The sequence below is a fragment of the Salmo trutta genome, chromosome 4 (assembly GCF_901001165.1).
Source record: "Salmo trutta chromosome 4, fSalTru1.1, whole genome shotgun sequence".
NCBI lineage: Eukaryota > Metazoa > Chordata > Actinopteri > Salmoniformes > Salmonidae > Salmo > Salmo trutta.
The window spans coordinates 57798472-57820664 of record NC_042960.1 but is presented as its reverse complement, the minus strand read 5'-3'; the positions used below and the strand labels follow the sequence as shown (position 1 = coordinate 57820664).

Here is a 22193-nt window from a genome sequence, read left to right as displayed (position 1 = left end):
ACTCCACAAATTTCTTGTTAACAAACTATAGTTTTGGCAAGTCGGTTAGGACATCTACTGTGTGCAAGACACAAATAATTTTTCCATCAATTGTTTGCAGACAGATTATTTCACTTATAATTCACTGTATCACGATTCCAGTGGGTCAGAAGTTTACATACACTAAGTTGACTGTGTCTTTAAACAGCTCTGGAAATTCCAGAAAAGGATGTCATGGCTTTAGAAGCTTCTGATAGGCTAATTGACAAAATTTGAGTCAATTGGAGGTGTACCTGTGGATGTATTTCAACGCCTACACCTTCAAACTCAGTGCCTCTTTGCTTGACATCATGGGAAAATCTAAATAAATCAGCCAAGAGATGAGAAAAATAATTGTAGACCTCCACAAGTCTGGTTCATCCTTGGTAGCAATTTCCAAACACCTGAAGGCACCATGTTCATTTGTACAAACAATAGTACGCAAGTATAAACACCATGGGACCACGCAGCCGTCATACCGCTCAGGAAGGAGACGCGTTCTGTCTCCTAGAGATTAACATACTTCGGTGCGAAAAGTGCAAATCAATCCCAGAACAACAGCAAAGGACCTTGTAAAGATGCTGGAGGAAACAGATACAAAAGTATCTATATCCACAGTAAAACGAGTCCTATATCGACATAACCTGAAAGGCTGCTCAGCAAGGAAGAAGCCACTGCTCCAAAACTGCCATAAAAAAGCCAGACTACGGTTTGCAACTGCACATGGGGACAAAGATCGTACTTTTTGGAGAAATGTCCTTTGGATTGATGAAACATAAATAGAACTGTTTGGCCATAATGACCATCGATATGTTTTGAGGAAAAAGGGGGAGGCCTGCAAGCCGAAGAACACCACCCCTATCGTGAAGCACGAGGGTGGCAGCATCATGTTGTGGGGGTGCTTTGCTGCAGGAGGGACGGTACACTTCACAAAATAGATGGCATCATGAGGCAGGAAAATGATGTGGCTATATTGAAGCAACATCTCAAGACATCAGTCAGGAAGATAAAGCTTGGTTGCAAATGGGTCTTCCAAATGGACAATGACCCCAAGCATTCTTCCAAAGTTGTGGCAAAATGGCTTAAGGACAACAAAGTCAAGGTATTGGAGTGGCCATCACAAAGCCCTGACCTCAATCCCATAGAGCATTTGTGGGCAGAACTGACAAAGCATTTGTAAGCAAGAAGGCCTACAAACCTGACTCAGTTACACCAGCTCTGTCAGGTGGAATGGGCTAAAATTCACCCAACTTATTGTGGGAAGCTTGTGGAACGCTACCCGAAACGTTTGACCCAAGTTAAACAATTTAAAGGCAATGCTACCAAATACTAATTGAGTGTATGTAAACTTCTGACCCACTGGGAATGTGATGAAAGAAATAAAAGCTGAAATAATGAAGAAAACTAACAATTTAATACATTTTAGAATAAGGCTGTAATGTAACAAAATGTGAAAAAAGGGGTCTGAATACTTTCCGTATGCACTGCAGTACAAGCCTATAGGAAAAGAGTAGTTTTGGTTGCAATGGAGGTCAATGTTTCTCTATAGAGGCTTGTGGCTGGAGCCGAAACTGTGTGTGTGTCTAGCTATGTGTGTGGATGGCGGGCTAAAGCAAAATGCGAAGCTTTGGCCATGTATTCGATTGATCATGGATCTGGTGGCATTTAGGAGAAAGGAGACAGGTTTTCTTTAGAGGTGTGAATTGTGGATTTTGCTCAATTGGAAAATTTATTTCTGGAGCTTGCCTCATGAGTTGTCTTTTGGGAGCCGCTGGCTGTCTCTATGTGTGTGTGAGTGGTTGGTTGGATGGTGTCTGTGGCACCAGGGGAATTTTTAATAGAGCCTGCCTGAGGGCTAAATTGAAATGCAACGCTTTGGTCATGGATCTGATCACGAATCTGGGAGATTTGGATTGTGGATTTTGTTCTATGGGAAAGTTTACTTTTTGATCTTAGGATCAATGTTGTCACAGTTGCTTCTTGTTGAAGAGGCATCAGCTAACGTTAGCTTGCTGTAGCTAGCTTTACTGTTCCTCCGATTCTGAATGATTTTGTGGCTGTTTCTTTCTAGCTGTCACGCCCTGACCATAGAGAGCCCTTGGTTCTCTATGGTGTTTAGGTCAGAGCGTGACTAGGGGGGTGTTCTAGTCATTTGATTTCTATCTTGGTGAGTTGTATGGTTCCCAATTAGAGGCAGCTGGTAATCGTTGCCTCTAATTGGGGATCATATTTAGGTAGCCTTTTTCCCACCTGTGTTTTGTGGGATATTGTTTTGTTTAGTGCATTGTGTGCTACGAATGGCACGTTCATTTTGGTCTTTGTTTTGTTAAGTTTCACTTTGAAATAAAATATGTGGAACTATACGCACGCTGCGCTTTGGTCCTGTCCTTTTGAAGAACGTGACAGAATATCCCACCACACAAGGACCAAGCAGTGTGTTCATGAGGTAAAGGAGTTTCGGACATGGGAGGAGATCATGGGACGACACGAGACCCTTCCTTGGCGGGAGTCGCAGAGGACGCAGGAAGGACAGCGACGACGCCGGGGACCGCGGCCACAGAAAACCCAAGATGTTTTTTTTGGGGGGGGCCACGAGGGGTGGTCGACTGAGCAGCGGGGAGTGCCAGAGCCCGCCTTGGAGTCGATGGAACAGTGTGAGGAAGGATACCGGAGAGAGGGGTGTGCTAGGAGTATGCGGCAACACAGGCGTTTGGAGGAGCGTGTCATCAGTCCGGTGAAACCTGTGCCGGCTCCACGCACCAGGCCTCCAGTGCGCCTCTCCAGAACGGTACGTCCTGTGCCAGATCCCCACACTCGTCCTGAAGAGCCAGAAATCGTCAGGGAGGCAATGGAGAAGTTGGGAGAGAGAGAGATGACAGAGATGTTGGTCAGGTGTGTTCTGCACAACATTCGACCTGAAGATCCTGTCAGCAGTCTGGTGCTTCATGGGCCAGCTCCCCGCATCCTCCCGGAAGTGCGTGTCACCAGTCCGGTGACACCTGTGCCGGATCCACACACCAGGCCTCCAGTGCACCTCCCCAGTCCGGTACGTTCTGTGCCAGCTCCCCGCACTCACCCTGAAGTGTGCGTCACCAGTCCGGTACCACCTGTGCCAGCTCCACGCACCAGGCCTCCAGTGCGCCTCCCCAGTCCGGTACGTCCTGTGCCTGCTCCCCGCACTCGCCCTGAAGTGCGTGTCACCAGTCCAGTGCCAACTGTGCCGGCTCCACGCACCAGGCCTCCAGTGCGCCTCCCCAGCCTGGTACGTCCTGTGCCGGCTCCATGCACTAGGCCTCCAGTACACCTCTACAGCCCGGAACCTCCAGCGACGGTTTACAGTCCAGAGCTTTGTGACGACCCTCCCACTCTGTCTGCCGTATTCTCTCTTGTTCTTGTTTCTTTATTAGGAGGCCGGTGGGCGGAGTTGGAAGGGTCGTCAGATAAATGGGAAACACCTGGGCTCAGGTGTTTCCCAGGATAAATGGACCTCTTCCCCATTCATTGAGGAGACTCTCTCCACACAGACACCTTGCTGTTTTTGGTTGTGTAGTTTTGTGGTTTTGTTGGTTATTTGCTTTGGCACCTTTCAACACTCTGCATTATTACATTCAAGTATGCAACACACTCACTTACACTACTGATTACTGATTACACATGTCATTGTTATCTTCTTAGTTGCTTTATTTAATAAATATATATTTTTGATACACCTTGTCTCCACGTTGTCTCCCTTTTGTTGCGAACCCTGAGCCGGTTCGTAACAAGTGGGGGCTCATCCAGGATCTTGAACTTGTGTTTGGGAGAAAACGTGGAGGTATGTTAACTTGAGGTGCTTTGTTTGCTAGTTTGAGTTTGGTGCTCAGTACTGGTTGCCTTTGGTTGTTTTGTTTGTGTGCTGCGTTGGAGAGAGTACATTGGTTAGTTTCCAGGACTCTGCCCAGCCTGGAAACACTTGTTGTACTCGCTGTTGGAACATTGGTCTGAGGTGAGTAGAATCAGCTGTGTACCTCGGTGGGAGATTTGGATAGGGTAGTGAAACTTACTACCTGGAGCTATAGTCTTTTTCCCCTGATAGGCTTAGCGACGTGTTTCATTTTGGAATATGTTGGGCATTGTTAAAGTTTGTTATTTTTGTGTGGTGTCTGTGGACTGAGCAGTTGTCTCGGGAGCACATCCGTGGCTTGGTGGAATCTACCAGCGTGCTGGGGGGTTACTTCCTCGCCAGCGGGCTACAGTGCATAATTACCCACCGCAAATCTGCATGAAGACTAGGGTTGAGTTATTGTAAGTTTTGGGGAAGCTCCATCTCTCATCTCTTTTCTGTGGTGCCCGGTGTGATTGTATATTCTCTTGTTGTGGTCTGGTGTGCTCAGCAGAATTGTTGGAGTGACTATGAACCGTTGAGGAGTGACTATGAACCGTTGAGGAGTGACTATGAACCGTTGAGGAGTGACTATGAACCGTTGAGGAGTGACTATGAACCGTTGAGGAGTGACTATGAACCGTTGAGGAGTGACTATGAACCGTTGAGGAGTGACTATGAACCGTTGAGGAGTGACTATGAACCGTTGGGAGATACGGTCTCTTGTGTGACCTGTTCCTGAGTGTTATGTGACTGACCATTGTTTGGTTTTGTCGTGTTCTAACTTTCCTGTCTGTTCCCTCCTGGTCTTGTGTTCTCCTTTCCTCTTAAATGTTGCTTCCTGTGCACAAAGGTTGCTGAGGTCTGGGGAGAAGGAGGTTGGCTGGGGCAAGTGGAAGGTGAACATGTAACCTCGTAAATATGGGACGCAGAGGCTTGTGTCAATTTGGGACGCAGAGGCTTGTGTCAATTTGGGACGCAGAGGCTTGTGTCAATTTGGGGTTGTCGTGTTCTGTCGTTCCTGTCTGTTCCCTCCTGGTCTCGTTTTCTTCTTTCCTCTTAAAAGTTGCTTCCTGTACACAAAGGTTGCTGAGGTCTGGGGAGAAGGAGGTTGGCTGGGGCAAGTGGAAGGTGCACATGTAACCTCTTGTAAATTTGGGACGCAGAGGCTGGTACGTTGTTCCGGGGCCCTTGTTGGTCCCCGGTTTTATGGGGGGGGGTGTGACGACCCTCCCACTCTGTCTGCCGTATTCTCTCTTGTTCTTGTTTCTTTATTAGGAGGCCGGTGGGCGGAGTTGGAAGGGTCGTCAGATAAATGGGAAACACCTGGGCTCAGGTGTTTCCCAGGATAAATGGACCTCTTCCCCATTCATTGAGGAGACTCTCTCCACACAGACACCTTGCTGTTTTTGGTTGTGTAGTTTTGTGGTTTTGTTGGTTATTTGCTTTGGCACCTTTCAACACTCAGCATTATTACATTCAAGTATGCAACACACTCACTTACACTACTGATTACTGATTACACATGCCATTGTTACCTTCTTAGTTGTTTTATTTAATAAATATATATTTTTGATACACCTTGTCTCCACGTTGTCTCCCTTTTGTTGCGAACCCTGAGCCGGTTCGTAACAGCTTCCAGTGACGGTTCACAGTCCGGAGCTTCCAGCGACGGTTCACAGCCTGGAGCTTCCAGCGACGGTCAACGGTCTGGAGCTTCCAGCGACGGTCAATGGTCCGGAGCCTCAAATGATGGTCAACGGCCCGGAGCTTCCAGTGACGGTCAACGGCCCGGAGCTTCCAGTGACGGTCAACGGCCCGGAGCTTCCAGTGACGGTCAACGGCCCGGAGCTTCCAGTGACGGTCAACGGTCCGTATAGTCCAGGCACGGCGTCCAGTCCCGCTTCATGGCAGGAGCCTTCCTCTGCGCCGGTGCCCAGTCCAGGCATGGCGTCCGGTCCCGCTCCAAGGCCAGAGCCCTTCCTCTGCGTCGGTGCCCAGTCCAGGCACAGTGGTCAACCCAGCTCCATGGCAGGAGCCTTCCTCTGAGCCGGCGTCCAGTCCCGCTCCAAGGCCGGAGCCTTCCTCTGCGCCGGTGCCCAGTCCAGGCACGGTGTCCAACCCAGCGCCATGGCCGGACCCCTCCTCTGCACCAGTGCCCAGTCCAGGCACGGCATCCAGTACCGCTCCAAGGCCGGAGCCTTCCTCTGCGCCGATGCCCAATCCAGGGACGACGTTCAGCACGGCTCCATGGCTGGATCCGGGGTCTGGGCGGCGACCCGCACCGGAGCCGCCACCGACACTAGTCACCCCCCCTACCCTCCCCATTTGGTTTCAGGTTTTGCGGCCGGAGTCCGCGCCTTATGGGGGGGGGTACAGTCACGCCCTGACCATAGAGAGCCCTTGGTTCTCTATGGTGTTTAGGTCAGAGCGTGACTAGGGGGGTGTTCTAGTCATTTGATTTCTATCTTGGTGAGTTGTATGGTTCCCAATTAGAGTCAGCTGGTAATCGTTGCCTCTAATTGGCGATCATATTTAGGTAGCCTTTTTCCCACCTGTGTTTTGTGGGATATTGTTTTGTTTAGTGCATTGTGTGCTACGAACGGCACGTTCATTTTGGTCTTTGTTGTTTTGTTAATTTCCACTTTGAAATAAAATATGTGGAACTATACGCACGCTGCGCTTTGGTCCCGTCCTTCTGAAGAACGTGACACCAGCTGGCAAAATTAGTTAGCTAGATTGTTTGTGTATTGCTATATGTCGATAACATAGCCACATTTGTCACTGGTATGGACTAGTAAATATCCTAAAGCTAGTCAGCTCGACAATGACAGCCGCAAACTAAAACCGGTGATAGTGGGAGGAGAGAATTCACTTTCATCTGCTGCTGGCTTGATAATGTTCACTCAAATACATTTTTCACTCAATGTAATTGACGAAATTAGATTTTTATTCTATTGAGATTGTATTTGTATCAATATGATGTGAATATTGAAGAAACACCATCCCAGCCGTTTTCCATACAAAAACTAGTACAACTTGGTGAGCACAAGCTTACCATGTACAGTAGGCTACAGTAGGCTTACCATGTGACTCCATCCCCCCACACCAAACGCGATCACGACACGCAGGTTGAAATATCAAAACAAACTCTGAACCAATTATATTTTGTATTTATTTTTAATTCACCTTTATTTAACCAGGTAGGCTAGGTGAGAACAAGTTCTCATTTGCAACTGCGACCTGGCCAAGATAAAGCATAGCAATTCGACAGATACAACAACACAGAGTTACACATGGAATAAACAAAACATACAGTCAATAATAATACAGTAGAACAAAAATTGGCTTTGGGGGTAACCAGTGAGATATACCTGCTGGAGCGCGTGCTACGAGTGGGTGCTGCTATGGTGACCAGTGAGCTGAGATAAGGCGGGGCTTTACCTAGCAGAGACTTGTAGATAACCTGTAGCCAGTGGGTTTGGCGACGAGTATGAAGCGAGGGCCAACCAACGAGAGCGTACAGGTCACAGTGGTGGGTAGTATATGGGGCTTTGGTGACAAAACGGATGGCACTGTGATAAATTGGATGCAGTCTGAGGCTATTTTATAGATGACATCGCCGAAGTCGAGGTTCGGTAGGATGGTCAGTTTTACGAGGGTATGTTTGGCAGCATGAGTGAAGGATGCTTTGTTGCGATATAGGAAGCCGATTCTAGATTTAATTTTGGATTGGAGATGCTTAATGTGAGTCTGGAAGGAGAGTTTACAGTCTAACCAGACACCTAGGTATTTGTAGTTGTCCACGTATTCTAAGTCAGAACCGTCCAGAGTAGTGATGCTGGACGGGCGGGCAGGTGTGGGCAGTGATCGATTGAATAGCATGCATTTCGTTTTTCTTGCATTTAAGAGCAGTTGGAGGCCACGGAAGGAGAGTTGTATAGCATTGAAGCTCGTCTGGATGTTAGTTAACACAGTATCCAAAGAGGGGCCAGAAGTATACAGAATGGTGTCGTCTGCGTAGAGGTGGATCAGAGAATCACCAGCAGCAAGAGCAACATCATTGATGTATACAGAGAAGAGAGTCGGCCCGAGAATTGAACCCTGCGGCACCCCCATAGAGACTGCCAGAGGTCCGGACAACAGGCCCTCCTATTTGACACACTGAACTCTATCAGAGAAGTAGTTGGTAAACTAGGCGAGGCAATCATTTGAGAAACCAAGGCTGTCGAGTCTGCGAATAAGAATGTGGTGATTGACAGAGTCAAAAGCCTTGGCCAGGTCGATGAATACGGCTGCACAGTAATGTCTCTTATCGATGGCGGTTATGATATCGTTTAGGACCTTGAGCATGGCTGAGGTGCACCCATGACCAGCTCTGAATCCAGATTGCATAGCGGAGAAGGTATGGTGGGATTCGAAATGATCGGTAATCTGTTTGTTAACTTGGCTTTCGAAGACCTTAGAAAGACAAGGGAGGATAGATATAAGTCTGTAGCAGTTTGGGTCTAGAGTGTCACCCCCTTTAAAGGGGGGGATGACCGCGGCAGCTTTCCAATCTTTGGGAATCTCAGACGATACAAAAGAGAGGTTGAACTGGCTAGTAATAGGGGTTGCAACAATTTCGGCAAATCATTTTAGAAAGAGAGGGTCCAGATTGTCTAGCCCGGCTGATTTGTAGGGGTCCAGATTTTGCGGCTCTTTCAGAACATCAACTATCTGGATTTGGGTGAAGGAGAAATGGTGGGGGCTTGGGCGGGTTGCTGTGGAGGGTGCCAGGCATTTGACCGGGGTAGGGGTAGCCAGGTGGAAAGCATGGCCAGCCATAGACAAATGTTTATTGAAATTCTCAATTATAGTGGATTTATCGGTGGTGACAGTGTTTCCTAGCCTCAGAGCAGTGGACAGCTGGGAGGAGGTGCTCTTATTCTCCATGGACTTTACAGTGTCCCAGAACTTTTTTTAGTTTGTACTACAGGATGCACATTTCTGTTTGAAAAAGCTAGCCTTAGCTTTCCTAACTACCTGTGTATATTGGTTCCTAACTTCCCTGAAAAGTTGCATATCACGGGGGCTATTTGATGCTAATGCAGAACGCCACAGGATGTTTTTGTGCTGGTCAAGGGCAGACAGGTCTGGAGTGAACCAAGGACTATATCTATTCGTAGTTCTACATTTTTTTGAATGGGGAATGCTTATTTAAGATGGTGAGGAAGGCACTTTTAAAGAATATCCAGGCATCCTCTACTGACGGGATGAGGTCAATGTCATTCCAGGATACTCCGGCCAGGTCTATTAGAAAGGCCTACTCGTAGAAGTGTTTTAGGAAGCGTTTGACAGTGATGAGGGGTGGTCGTTTGATCGCAGACCCATTACGGATGCAGGCAATGAGGCAGTGATCGCTGAGATCTTGATTGAAAACAGCAGAGGTGTATTTGGAGGGTGAGTTAGTTAGGATGGTATCTATGAGGGTGGCCGTGTTTACGGATTTGGGGTTGTACCTGGTAGGTTCATTGATAATTTGTGTGCGATTGAGGGCATCAAGCTTAGATTGTAGGATGGCCGGGGTGTTAAGCATTTCCCAGTTTAGGTCACCTAGTAGCACAAGCTCAGAAGATAGATGGGGGGCATTCAATTCACATATGGTGTCGAGGGCACAGCTGGGGCAGAGGGTGGTCTATAGCAAGCGACAACAGTGAGAGACTTGTTTCTACTTCTAATTTTTAGAAGTAGAAGCTCAAATTGTTTGGGTACAGACCTGACTTTTCAGAGTTTGCGGTAGGAATACGGGGATATGGAGAGAAAAAAATAGGTCCGTTACGCTCTGGTTTGAGTCACGATTGTGCGAACTGGCGAGAGCTTTCCAAGCTAAAGGTTAGCTGATGACCGCTAGCAGTGGTTTGCTGACTGATAGCTGGTAGCTAGTTAGCTGACTAGCTTCAGTTGAGGGATTCCAGATCCGAAGTAAATAGAAATACTTTAGAAAAAAACTGATCCACGCCACACTGGGTGAGGCGGGTTGCAGGAGAGTATTTAGAAGTTGAGGTTCAGGAAAATATTTTTAAAAGATATACGAAGAAAAATATATAAAAAGATATATACAAGAGACACGACAGGACAAAGACAAAGATGTCTGACTGCTACGCCATCTTGGATCAACAAATATTAATTTGGGGACAGGTCGAAAAGCATTAAACATTTATAGCAATTTAGCTAGCTAGCTTGCAGTTGCTAGCTAATTTGTCCTGGGACATAAACGTTCAGTTGTTATTTTACCTGAAATGCACAAGGTCCTCTACTCCGACAATTAATCCACACATTAGACGGTCAACTGTTTCTAGTCATCTCTCCTCCTTCTAGGCTTTTTCTTCTTTGGACTTTATATGGCGATTGGCATCTAACTTTCATAATAAGGTGAATTACCACAACTGACCGAAAGACCTCAGTTCCTCTTTCAATCACCCACGTGGGTATAACCAATGAGGAGATGGCACGTGGTTATATGCTTCTATAAACCAATGAGGAGATGGGAGAGGCAGGACCTGCACAGCGTTCAGCGTCACAAATAGAACTGACTTCTATTTTAGCGCTTGACAACGCAGACGCTCGTTGGCGCATGCAAGCAGTGCGGATGCAATGATTGAATAACATGTATGTGTACATTTATTTTGCGACGCAAGCGGTGTGGTCAGCATGCGAGTCGTCAAAATTACAATCTTGTGTTCGGGCATTTCCGGCAGTCTTCCTGGTTTTAATATGCATGTAGCATAAATTGTGCAATTGTAAACTAACAAATCATTTTTTAAGTTAGAACCCATGTATATTTAAGCAATAAGGCACGGGGGGGATGTTGTATATGGCCAATACACCACGGCTAAGGGCTGTTTTTACACAGAGGGCTGTTTTTACACAGAGTGCCTGGATACAGCCCTTAGCCTTGGTATATTGGCCATATACCACAAACCCCCGAGGTGCCTTTTTGCTGTTATAAGCTGGTTACAAATGCAATTAGAACAGTACAAATACATGTTTTGTCATACCCGTGGTATACGGTCTGATATACCACGGCTTTCAGCCAATCAGCATTTGAAACACCCAGTTTATAATAGTTAACATACAGCACCAACTACATAAATATCTGATAGGGTCTATTACCTGCTACCTGGATTTTAATGGAGTGTGGCAGTGTGCGGTAGAGGTGCAGGTAGGTAGGAGGAGAAGGGGAGAAGGAGAAGGGAAGAGGGGGGAAGGGAGGGGGAGGAGGGGAGGAGAGGATGAGGGGAGCCATGGTGCTGACAAACAGGGAGAGAGGAATGGAGAAACGGAGGGAGTACTGTACTGCATCGCCCAGCAGCTGTATGGGCGTCCATGCCTCACTCAGCCTGCTCTTCTCTGCCTGTTGTCTCTCCTCCCATCTAATGAAAACTAACTATGCCCCATTACAAGAACCAAAAATGTAAACGTGGAGACATTGCACCAAAGAATAGTGCACAGTAGCATGGCTGTTTTAAACCAGCGTTACAGGCCAACAAAACATCCAGAGAGGATGTGATGGTGAGATTTAGAGTAGAGGCCGCTATCGTGGGGCTGGAATTAGGTCTGCATGGGTCACACACCATAACAGTTTCAAAGAATAATCACATTTTCAAAAACACCCTAATCCTTTGTCTGCTTGCAGCAATAGTGATACATTTCATTTATGTTGGTTTTTCCAGCAGCAGCAACACTTCAGCTCCACTATAACACTTCAGCTCCACTATAATGGCCCTGCTACACTACAGCCATCAGGCGTCCAGCGTTGCCGTCAGACATCAGCCGTTGAGGGAATGGTTCCTTTGAAATCAATGAAAGCTGCTATACTTGACTTCATAAATGTTAGTAAAATAACCAGTGGTGTCTAGTGGAGACCATATGCAACCAAAATATACTTTATTTCTCATTATTTCAATTCCCAAGATAGTAATTCTATCACAAGATAGAAAGGAACCTCTGCGATTATTGAGCTTGGACGCTGCCATTAGACGTGACGCAACGCGAGTGCAACACGGGCAGTGAAGCAGCTTTCATTGATTTCAAAGGAAGCATTTCTTCAACAGCTGACGGCTGATGGCAATGCAGGACGCACTTATGGCTATAGTGTAGCCAGGCCGTAACAGCAACAGTAGCAGAAACCATAGCAGAAGCAACAACTGCAGTAGCAACAGTAGGCGCAACATTAGCAGCAACAGAAGCAGCAGAAGCAACAACTGCAATAGCAGCAACAGTTGCAGCAACCATAGCAGAAGCAACAACTGCAATAGCAGTAGCAACAGTAGGAGCAAGAATAGGAACAACTGCATTAGCAACAGTAGCAGCAACCATTGCAGAAGCAACAGTAGGAGCAACAGTAGGAACAACTGCAGTAGCAACAGTAGCAGCAACCATAGCAGAAGCAACAACTTCAGAAGCAACAGTAGGAACAACTGCAGTAGCAACAGTAGCAGCAACCATAGCAGAAGCAAGAACTGCAGAAGCAACAGTAGGAGAAACAGTAGGAACAACTGCAGCAGCAACAGTAGCAGCAACCGTAGCAGCAACCATAGTAGAAGCAACAACTGCAGTAGCAACAGTAGCAGCAACCGTAGCAGCAACCATAGTAGAAGCAACAACTGCAGTAGCAACAGTCGCAGCAACCGTAGCAACAACCATAGTAGAAGCAACCATAGCAGTAGCAACAGTAGCAGCAACCGTAGTAGAAGCAACAACTGCAGTAGCAACAGTAGCAGCAACCATAGCAGAAGCAACAGTCGCAGCAACCATAGTAGAAGCAACCATAGCAGTAGCAACAGTCGCAGCAACCATAGTAGAAGCAACAACTGCAGTAGCAACAGTAGCAGCAACCATAGCAGAAGCAACAACTGCAGTAGCAACAGTAGCAGCAACAGCAGTAACCATAGTAGCAGCAGTAGCAACAGTAGCAGCAACAGCAGTAGCAACAGCAGTAGCAACAGCAACGGTAGCAGTTGGATAGCTGTGTTTAGATGCAAACTTTAGGATTGCCACTTTAAACACGTCGTTAGACCTAGTATAAACCAGCTGTGGGCTGGGATTTACTGAATGATTCTGACAAAGGCATTCCTCTGCAGCAGCTGCTCCTGCTCCTGGAGTGTCCAGACAGATTATAGAGTCACATTCAGCAAGGCCAAACGTGTAGTGAAGTAACAGTGAATACTACAACAATAACACTGTGGTAACTACTGCTTTAACAACAAACTGCTACTGCTATTGAGAAATGACAGAGGCTCTCATTTCCTCAAATAAGAACAGACATGTTTTAAACTACTTATCCATTGTCTAAGTCTAGACATAATTGGGAGATGGTTCTTTCACTATGAGTTATAGGGTCGTTCCACCAATTTGATGCCTTTTGAGGGTAACACATTTTTTTAAAGGATTTCACCTAATTTTAACATTCTGCCATAAAGAGCACATATTCAACTTCATAAAAATCAAGTTTTCCCATCTCAAAATGTTTTTAAATGAAAAACTAACTACACTAAGTTTGAAATAAAGTAACAAGGTTGACCATAACAGGGTTGACGATTTCATCTTAAATCAGCCATGAATCCCCTTCTGACAGGGGGAATGGAAGTGTGTTGTGTGCAACAGGGTGAGGCAAATGAAAGCTTCACAAAAATGTTTAATTGTTACAATATTTATCTATGGGTAACGGGGTTGACATGTTACGGCACTGCTATGCTATAGTCTTCAGGCGTCCGACATTGTCGTCAGACATCAGCAGTTGAGGGACTGCTTCCTTTGAAATCAATGAAAGCTGCACTCACGTTTCATCACGTCCAATGCCAGCGTCCAAGCTCATGAATTGTAGAGGTTACATTTTTGAAGGCTGACGCGTTGCGGCATCATTCTATCTTGTGAATTGAAATAATGAGAAATAAAGTACATTTTGGCTGCATATGGCCTCCACTAGACATCACTAGTGATTTTACTAAGATTTATGAAGTCAAGGAGCTACTAGCAAGCAGAAACTCTAGCTAGCAAGCTACCTACATTGACTTTACTCACTATGTAAGCAAAAGCAACGTGTAATTTAGAGGATAATTTAGTACAAACACTAGCAACAATTTAAGAGTACTTAAGAAAAACTGGACCAAAGCTATTGTACTAACGCATAATCAATGAATATGGTATGGTACAGTAGGGGAAATAGAATAAAGAAGCTCTTCCTCTCTGCTCCCAAAACAACGTGCTCTCTGTAACATGCTGACTAGACCAGGTACGCTCATGCGCCATCGCACGCATGTTGATTTTGTCCATCCACACCAGATGCAGGTAGTTATTTTACCTGAAATGCACAAGGTCCTTTTTCTGGATCTTTGTAGAATTTTGACACATTTTGAGTCACACAAAATCGTGTGTTCTCTACTCCGACAATTATTTCACAGATAAAAGGGGAAACCTAGGGCCTTCTGAGTGGCACAGCGGTCTAAGGCACTGCATCGCAGTGCTAGAGGCGTCACTACAGACCTGGGTTCGATCCCAGGCTGTGTTGCAGCTGGCCGTGTCTGGGACATCCATGAGGCGGTGCACAATTGGCTCAGCATCGTCTGGGTTAGGGGAGGGTTTGGCCGGCCGGGATGTCCTTGTCCAATCCTTGTGTTAGGCCGGGCGCATGCATGCTGACCGTACTGTGTTACCTCTGACACATGGGTGTGGCTGGCTTCCGGGTTAAGTGAGCAGTGCGGCTTGGCATGGTCGTGTTTCGGAGGACGCATGGCTCTCAACCTTCGCATCTCCGTAGGGGAGTTGCAGCGATGGGACAAGACTGTAGCTACCAATTGGATATCACAAAATTGGGGGGAAAAAGTACACACCAAAAAAATTTAATGAGAAAACATAGTTAGCTTCTAGTAATTTCTTCTTCTGTGGACTTTATATGGTGATAGGCAACCAACTTTAAGGTGCATTACCACCACCAACTGGATTGTAGTGTGAACCTCAGTTCATCTTTCAATCGCCCACGTGGGTATATGCTCCTAAAAACCAATGAGGAGATGGGAGAGGCGGGACTTGCAGCGCGTCAAGAGTCAAAAATAGAACCAAGTTTGTAGAATTTTGACCCATTTTGAGTCACACAAAATCGTGTGTTCTCTACTCTGACAATTATTTCACAGACAACACTTCAGTGGAGTGTTACACTCAGTTCTCCACTACAAAACACCAGCAAATGCCCAAAACAAGCTCACCTGCTTTTACACTAGGATTTAATTATTAGATAGATGTTCAATGAAATGAAAAAATTATTTTAAAAGGAATAGTTTCACCATATTAAAAAAAGGAACAGATGTACACTACATTAACAAAAGTATGTGGACACCTGCTCGTCGAACATCTCATTCCAAAATCATGGGCATTAATATAGAGTTGGTCCCCCTTTGCTGCTATAACAGCCTCCACTCTTCTGGGAAGGCTTTCCACTAGATGTTGGAACATTGCTGTGTGGGCTTGCTTCCATTCAGCCACAAGAGCATTAGTGAGGTCGGCACTGATGTTGGGTGATTAGGCCTGGCTCGCAGTCAATGTTCCAATTCATCCAAAAGTTGTTTGATGGGGTTAAGGTCAGGGCTCTGTCCAGGCCAGTCAAGTTCTTTCACACTGATTTTGACAAACTATTTCTGTATGGACCTCGCTTTGTGCACGGGGGCATTGTCATGCTCAAACAGGAAAGGACCTGCCAGAAACTGTGCCACAAAGTTGGAAGTACAGAATCGTCTAGAATGTCAATGTATGCTGTAGTGTTAAGATCTCCCTTCACTGGAACTAAGGGGTCTAGCCCGAACCATGAAAAACAGCCCCAGACCATTATTCCTCCTCCATCAAACTTTACAGTTGGCACAATGCATTGGGGCAGGTAGCTTTCTCCTGGCATCCACCAAACCCAGATTCGTCTTTAGGACTGCCAGATGGTGAAGCGTGATTCATCCCTCCAGAGAATGCGTTTACACTGCTCCAGAGTCCAATGGGGGCAAGATTTACACCACTTCAGCCGCAGCTTGGCATTGCACAGGGTGATCTTAGGCTTGTGTGCGCCCGCTCAGACATGGAAACCCATTTCATGAAGCTCCCTGTCACAACGTCCACAGGTGGCGCCTCTCCCCGTTCGGGCGGCGCTCGGCGGTCGTCGTCGCCGGCTTACTAGCTGCCACCGATTTCCTTTTCTGTTTTCGTTTGGTAATGTCTGGTTAGGGTAGCACCTGTTTTGTGTTTAGTAATTAGTGGGGTATTTAGTCTGTCTGTTTTGTGTGTGGGGGTTGTGCGGGATTGTTTCGTGTCTGTTGTTGTAGGTTGGGGGATTATTTTTTCTTGTCCTTAAGAATACGTTACGCGTTTTTGGCATTAGGGTTGCTGGGCTGCGTCCCGCTACATTCCTAGACTGTGTTTGTCTTGCTTTGGAATTATTTTTACCCAGCCTTGTCGGTTCGGTTCTTTGGACTTGCATTCTTCATTAAACGTGTTTCACGTACCTAAGTCTCCTGCGCCTGACTTCACCCCTCCTGCAGAACTACTTTGACACTCCCAACAAATAGTTATTGTGCTGATGTTGCTTCTAGAGGCAGTTTGGAACTCAGTAGTAAGTGTTGCAACCGAGGACAGATGATTTTTATGTGCTATGTGCTTCAGCACTCGGCAGTCCCATTCTGTGAGCTTGTGTGGCCTGTCACTTCGAGACTGAGCCGTTGTTGCCCCTAGACGTTTCCACTTCACAATAACAGCACTTACAGTTGACCGGGGCTGCTCTAGCAGGGTAGAAATTTGACGAACTGACTTCGGGACAACAAAGTACACACCAAAAAAAAGGGGGGGGGGGGGGTAACAAAGTTGTCTTCTAGTAATTTCTTCTTCTTCTTTTTCTGTGGACTTTATATGGTGATTGGCAACCGGGGCAGCTCTAGCAGGGTTGAAATTTGACGAACTGACTTCGGGACAAAAAAGTACACACCAAAGAAAAAAGGGGGGGGGGGGGGTAACAAAGTTGTCTTCTAGTAATTTCTTCTTCTTCTTTTTCTGTGGACTTTATATGGTGATTGGCAACCGGGGCAGCTCTAGCAGGGTTGAAATTTGACAAACTGAAATCGGGGCAAAAAAGTACACACCCCCCCAAAAAGGGAAAAACTCTTGTTGGAAAAGTGGCACCCTATGACGGTGCCACATTTAAAGACACTGAGCTCTTCAATAAGGCCATTATATTGCCAATGTTTGTTATGGAGATTGCATGGCTGCGTACTTGATTTTATACACCTGTCAGCAACAGGTGTGTCAGAAATAGCCGAATCCACTAATTTGAAGGGGTGTCCACATACTTTTGTATATATAGCGTATGTGAATCACTATTCACTTGAAATAAATAATAATCTTCAGAAATGACTCTCAAAGAAACAAAATAACTAGGGTTTAACAATGATGGTGAAAATCTTGGGGTTGAGTGGGTTAAAATCTTCCTTGAAGTCACAGAGGGTCAACGGAGGGGCATGTCATAATGCTGAATTTTGGTGCTAGTAAGAGTTTATTAAAAAAATATGGAAATGTCTGCTCTACACAAAATTATAACCAACTAATTGCAGCATTACCGCAAAAATGGAAGAGGCAAGTGGAAGGGGGAAAAAGTAAGGAAGTTGTCTGTCGGCCCTGCATTAAAGACCAAAATTGGCTGAAGAAAATTGTAATAAATTAAAAGGTATACCAGTTCCATTTAAGGACCAAAACATTTACAGCTGTGTCATATAGATTGCAAAATAGTCGGGAAGAGATTTTCAATGTGCCGATTCCATGGCACATGGTTTATGAACTGTTACACAAAAGAATGCTTGATTCAAAACTCTGAGTTTTTGAATTTCAATTATTATACAAAATTCTTGCAACCAATATAATGTTGTATATATGGAGGATACAGCCATCTCAGCTCGAAGAGACAGAATAAGTAGATCATTTGTTTTGGTACTGTCCATAAGGTATGTAGCTTGTTTTTGGTCGCAGGTTTAGGAACGGCTGAAGAATTGCAACATTTACCTGGAGCTAGCACTGCTGGGTGATTTAAAACATTTACCTGGAGCTAGCACTGCTGGGTGATTTAAAACATTTACCTGGAGCTAGCACTGCTGGGTGATTTAAAACATTTACCTGGAGCTAGCACTGCTGGGTGATTTAAAACATTTACCTGGAGCTAGCACTGCTGGGTGATTTAAAACATTTACCTGGAGCTAGCACTGCTGGGTGATTTAAAACATTTACCTGGAGCTAGCACTGCTGGGTGATTTAAAACATTTACCTGGAGCTAGCACTGCTGGGTGATTTAAAACATTTACCTGGAGCTAGCACTGCTGGGTGATTTAAAAGTCATAGTCAATCGATCAATAATATAATAATACTCTTAGTAAAAATGTTTATCTTTAATTTACAATATGTAGAATCTATGAGAATAGAAAGGTTCAGAACTTTTGTGAAACATCACAGCACAGTTGAAAAATATATGGCAAATAGAAATTAAAACTTGATGGTGATCACTGTTCAGAGAGATGGGAGGGGTTGAGTGGAGTTGAAGAATGGGACTAAAAACAAACAAAAGACAACTATTGTAAAATATACTGTGTCTGTAAAATGTATATAGTATGTATAAGCTGGAAGTAGAAGCCTAAGAGTTGTTGTCCATGAGTTTACTCCAATTAGGGGAGGGATGGTAGGGTTAGGATAAAATAATAAAGGAAAATATATAAAAAAAATATATATATATTGTACATGTAAAAAAACAAAAAAACATTATTAATATTCATAATCTGATTGATTGAATTCTCCATGTGGTCTATATTAAACGGCGCCTCATTTAATATAACAGGCTTTTACGATTCAATGTTGGTGAACAATTTATACTTAAAATATCAAAGGCACTAATTTCATGGAATGACCCCATAGCAGTAAAGGCTATAAGGGAATGTGGTAGTTGTGTGGTTCATGCCCTTAATGAGGCTGAACCTTGACTCGCCTGTAGGCCTCACTGCTGGGTCTCTTGGTTCCCGTCTTTGGGCGGCTTGTCCTCAGTTCCCCAGTCATGGTCCTATCTGAAACACAATACAACGACGGCTATAAAGTCACATTCATTTAGAGGTTTAGTAATGTCAGGTGTTAGGACAGCTGTGACCTCGTAAAGCAAACCCCTGAGGAAACTGGAATAGAGTTGGACAGGTGAGCAGAGTGGGCTGCCAGATGCATGCACACACACACACTCCCAGAAGGACAAATTAACGAGAGGACTCTGAGCCTAATTGCCCTCCGTCTGCCAGAGTCAAATTAATAGCCTCTCACAGTTGTGTTGCTTCATTCCTTCCAACATGTACCTGTCTGTCAATGCAGTGTTCTCTCTCGCTCTCAAAGAGCATGGGACACCGTACTTCCTTTATTTTTTTTCTACTGACACTATAGCGCTCCATACTCCCTCACCTTCACCCAGGGGCCTGACTGACAGGCAGCCGGCCCTCTCTCTTCTTCCTCCCTGTTGCCCTACCTGTCCGTCCAGCATCTCTTGTCAGTCCAAACAAAAGGTGGAATTCAATCAAACATACACATTGCAGTATAAATGTTTATTGTTAGAATTTGATAGTTTGACATTGATATCTACTTAGGTCTCAACTATCTACTTAGGACTGCACATCTCTGTCCAAATGGCAGGCAGCAGCACACAGCCCAATGTTGAATAGCAGTCGTAAATCAGACTCCGGCACAGCACACAGTGTTAAACAGCAGTCGTACTATACATCAGACTCTGGCAGCGGCCCAAAGCCCACCCTTACAGAAATGACACCCCATGACAGCCTTGTTTATGACAGAAAGGCACTCTTCTGTTTGTGGTGCATTACTGTTTTAGTGCAGGGTTTATGAGCACCATCGCCTGCCATCTGTTAGCTGCTGCCATGGCACTTTTAATCGCCCAACCCCGGAGATCGATATCGCTGTCAGGTCACGGGAATGCTCACAGCTTGGTAATGGGTAATTGCGCATCATTGACTGAATGATTAGGGTTATTTATTTATTATTCCCTTGTATTGTTGGGAAACATATAGCACAGAAGGAGGAGAGAGAGAGGGAGATGAGATAATATATATAATGCACTGTGGTTATTAATTATCTGGAGACATTGAGCCTGCCTTTTGGACAAAAATGTGCAGTATTGGCCTAATTCTTCATCTACACTGATTGAAGTGGATTGAACAGGTGACATCAATAAGGGATCATAGCTTTCACTTGGATTCACCTGGTCAGTCTGCCATGGAAGAGCAGGTGTTCCTAATGTTTTGTACACTCAGTGTATATTATGCACTGTGATTATTAATTATATAGAGACATTTATGTATTCTGCCCTACCAAGCAAAAAGGCAGTTCCACAGAGCATGGAACTGAGAAAAACAGATTTTATTTACCTTGGTTTCACAGTAACTTTATGCAGTTACTGATAACATGACCCCCATGTTCTCCAAAACATAATACAATAGAGGCAGGATACTTGTCCAAATGAGCAGTTACTGCCTTTTTGCTTGGTAGGGTAGTATTGTGGTTAGAAGAAAATAACAGCAGGTGTATATGAGTGGTAAATCGAATGGTGTCTGTCTATTATAATATGATTCAACTATATTAGTAGGCTGAATCGTCATACGTACAGGCTACTAAACCCCCTAAAGATAAGCAATAAGCAATATGATAATGTGGAAATCAATTGTATTTTGCAAGTGTAATAGAGTGCATTCTGTTCTGCCCAAAGCGGAGATCGAAATAGCAACCTTTCACACAACAACACAAAACTACATTCACCCCCCTTTAACCTCCTCCCTTTAACCGGACAGAGCCCAACAGTGGATGGGGGGTCACAGATCCATTGTAAGGAAATTCTGTTTTGCCCTGAGCTGGGATGCCCTGAGCAGCAACCTTCTGCACAACTTCTAACGTGCTGCGGGCGAGTTTACATCCACTACACAAGGGTCACTCACTCACTCACTCACACACTCTCTCACTCTCTCTCTCACACACACACACACACACACACACACACACACACACACACACACACACACACACACACATCTGTCCTTCTCAGTGTGTGAGTGACAGAGGCTTCATTTACTTTGACCCAAGCTGCAGAATCTGATCAATTCCTGCCATCTTGGCAGATACTTATCTACATAGCCTCTTCAATCACCTCAGTTCACCAACCTCTCACCCACACACACAAACTACATTCTAGACATGCTTCAGTCAGTGTACTACGAGGCACCCCTTTCATTGCATAGATAGTCAAGCATCCTTGATCAGATGTTGTCAGGTATCTGCGCATGGAATATGTGTTAGTAGAGCTCATCAAAGGATAAGACTTCACACCTAAAGTTCAGGCACAATAAACATACAGTATATAATACCAATTAGATATGCGCTGATGCATCATCAATGTGCTTTCTTACTAACACAGACACATGCACACACAACTACACACAGAGAGAGAGAGAGGCAGACTGCCCTATACTCACGTCTTAGGCTGTGATATTCACTCTTGAACAGGGTCATACCGGGGGGGAGGGGGGAGGGGACAGAGAGAGAGAGGGAGAGAGCGCAGAGGAATGCCTTGAAAAGGAGCAGAATCAGTGGAGACTCTCCTCTTTTAATCTCTCCTTCCCAGTGCCTCCCTGCAACCCTGACAAAGAGGAGAGGAGACTGTTCACTATGGAATCAATGACCATGCTCTAAGAACAGTACCAGCGGGATGTACCATGTCAAGCTCCACAATGGGGTGGTGGGCTGACCCACTCTGTAACAGGCAGGGGGGTGCTGTGTGGACTGGAGAGAATGGTATAGCTGTGTGGATGCTTGTACTGTATGTCACAGCCACACAGAGCACTCAGGAATTATCACTGTTTATTGTAGTAGCAAAGGAACTGGAGGAATGCAGGCTGTGCCGAGGGAGAGGAGAGAGAGGACAGATCCTTGAGCTGAGACAGGCATCACAGATGGAGTCTGTGGAAAAAACTCATGTTGTGGCTCAGTGTTTTACACCTAATTTCCAACAATTCTACCCATTTTGTCATGGGGTGGAGATATTTTTTTTTTTTTACAGTTTTACATGTCAATAATATCTGAGTGAGAATGACTAACAAAATCAATGTGGGCCCCCGAGATGTCAGGGCCCCTGGGTACGTGCTTGCTACTTGTCTCTAAATCTTAATAGTAAGTTGAGACCCCGACTGAGTAAAAAATGAAAAAGAAAAAAGAATAGATG

General features: G+C 45.3%; 1 protein-coding gene across 4 annotated transcripts in view; it reads right to left on the bottom strand.

The window, feature by feature from the left end:
- The window catches only part of LOC115192700 (RNA-binding Raly-like protein), a 67060-nt gene extending 45441 nt beyond the window's left edge, over positions 1-21619 (bottom strand). For 3 of the 4 annotated variants that reach the window (XM_029751480.1, XM_029751479.1, XM_029751482.1), the window contains exons 1-2: positions 21448-21619; positions 18918-18993 (exon numbers count right to left, since the gene is read on the bottom strand). In XM_029751480.1, the coding sequence (XP_029607340.1) occupies positions 18918-18993; positions 21448-21484 (113 nt within the window). In that variant the 5' untranslated portion in view covers positions 21485-21619. Of the gene's footprint in view, positions 1-13704; positions 13750-18917; positions 18994-21447 lie in introns of those variants that run through there. The other variant, XM_029751481.1, reaches the window with a different exon arrangement.
- Positions 21620-22193: the final 574 nt, after the last annotated feature.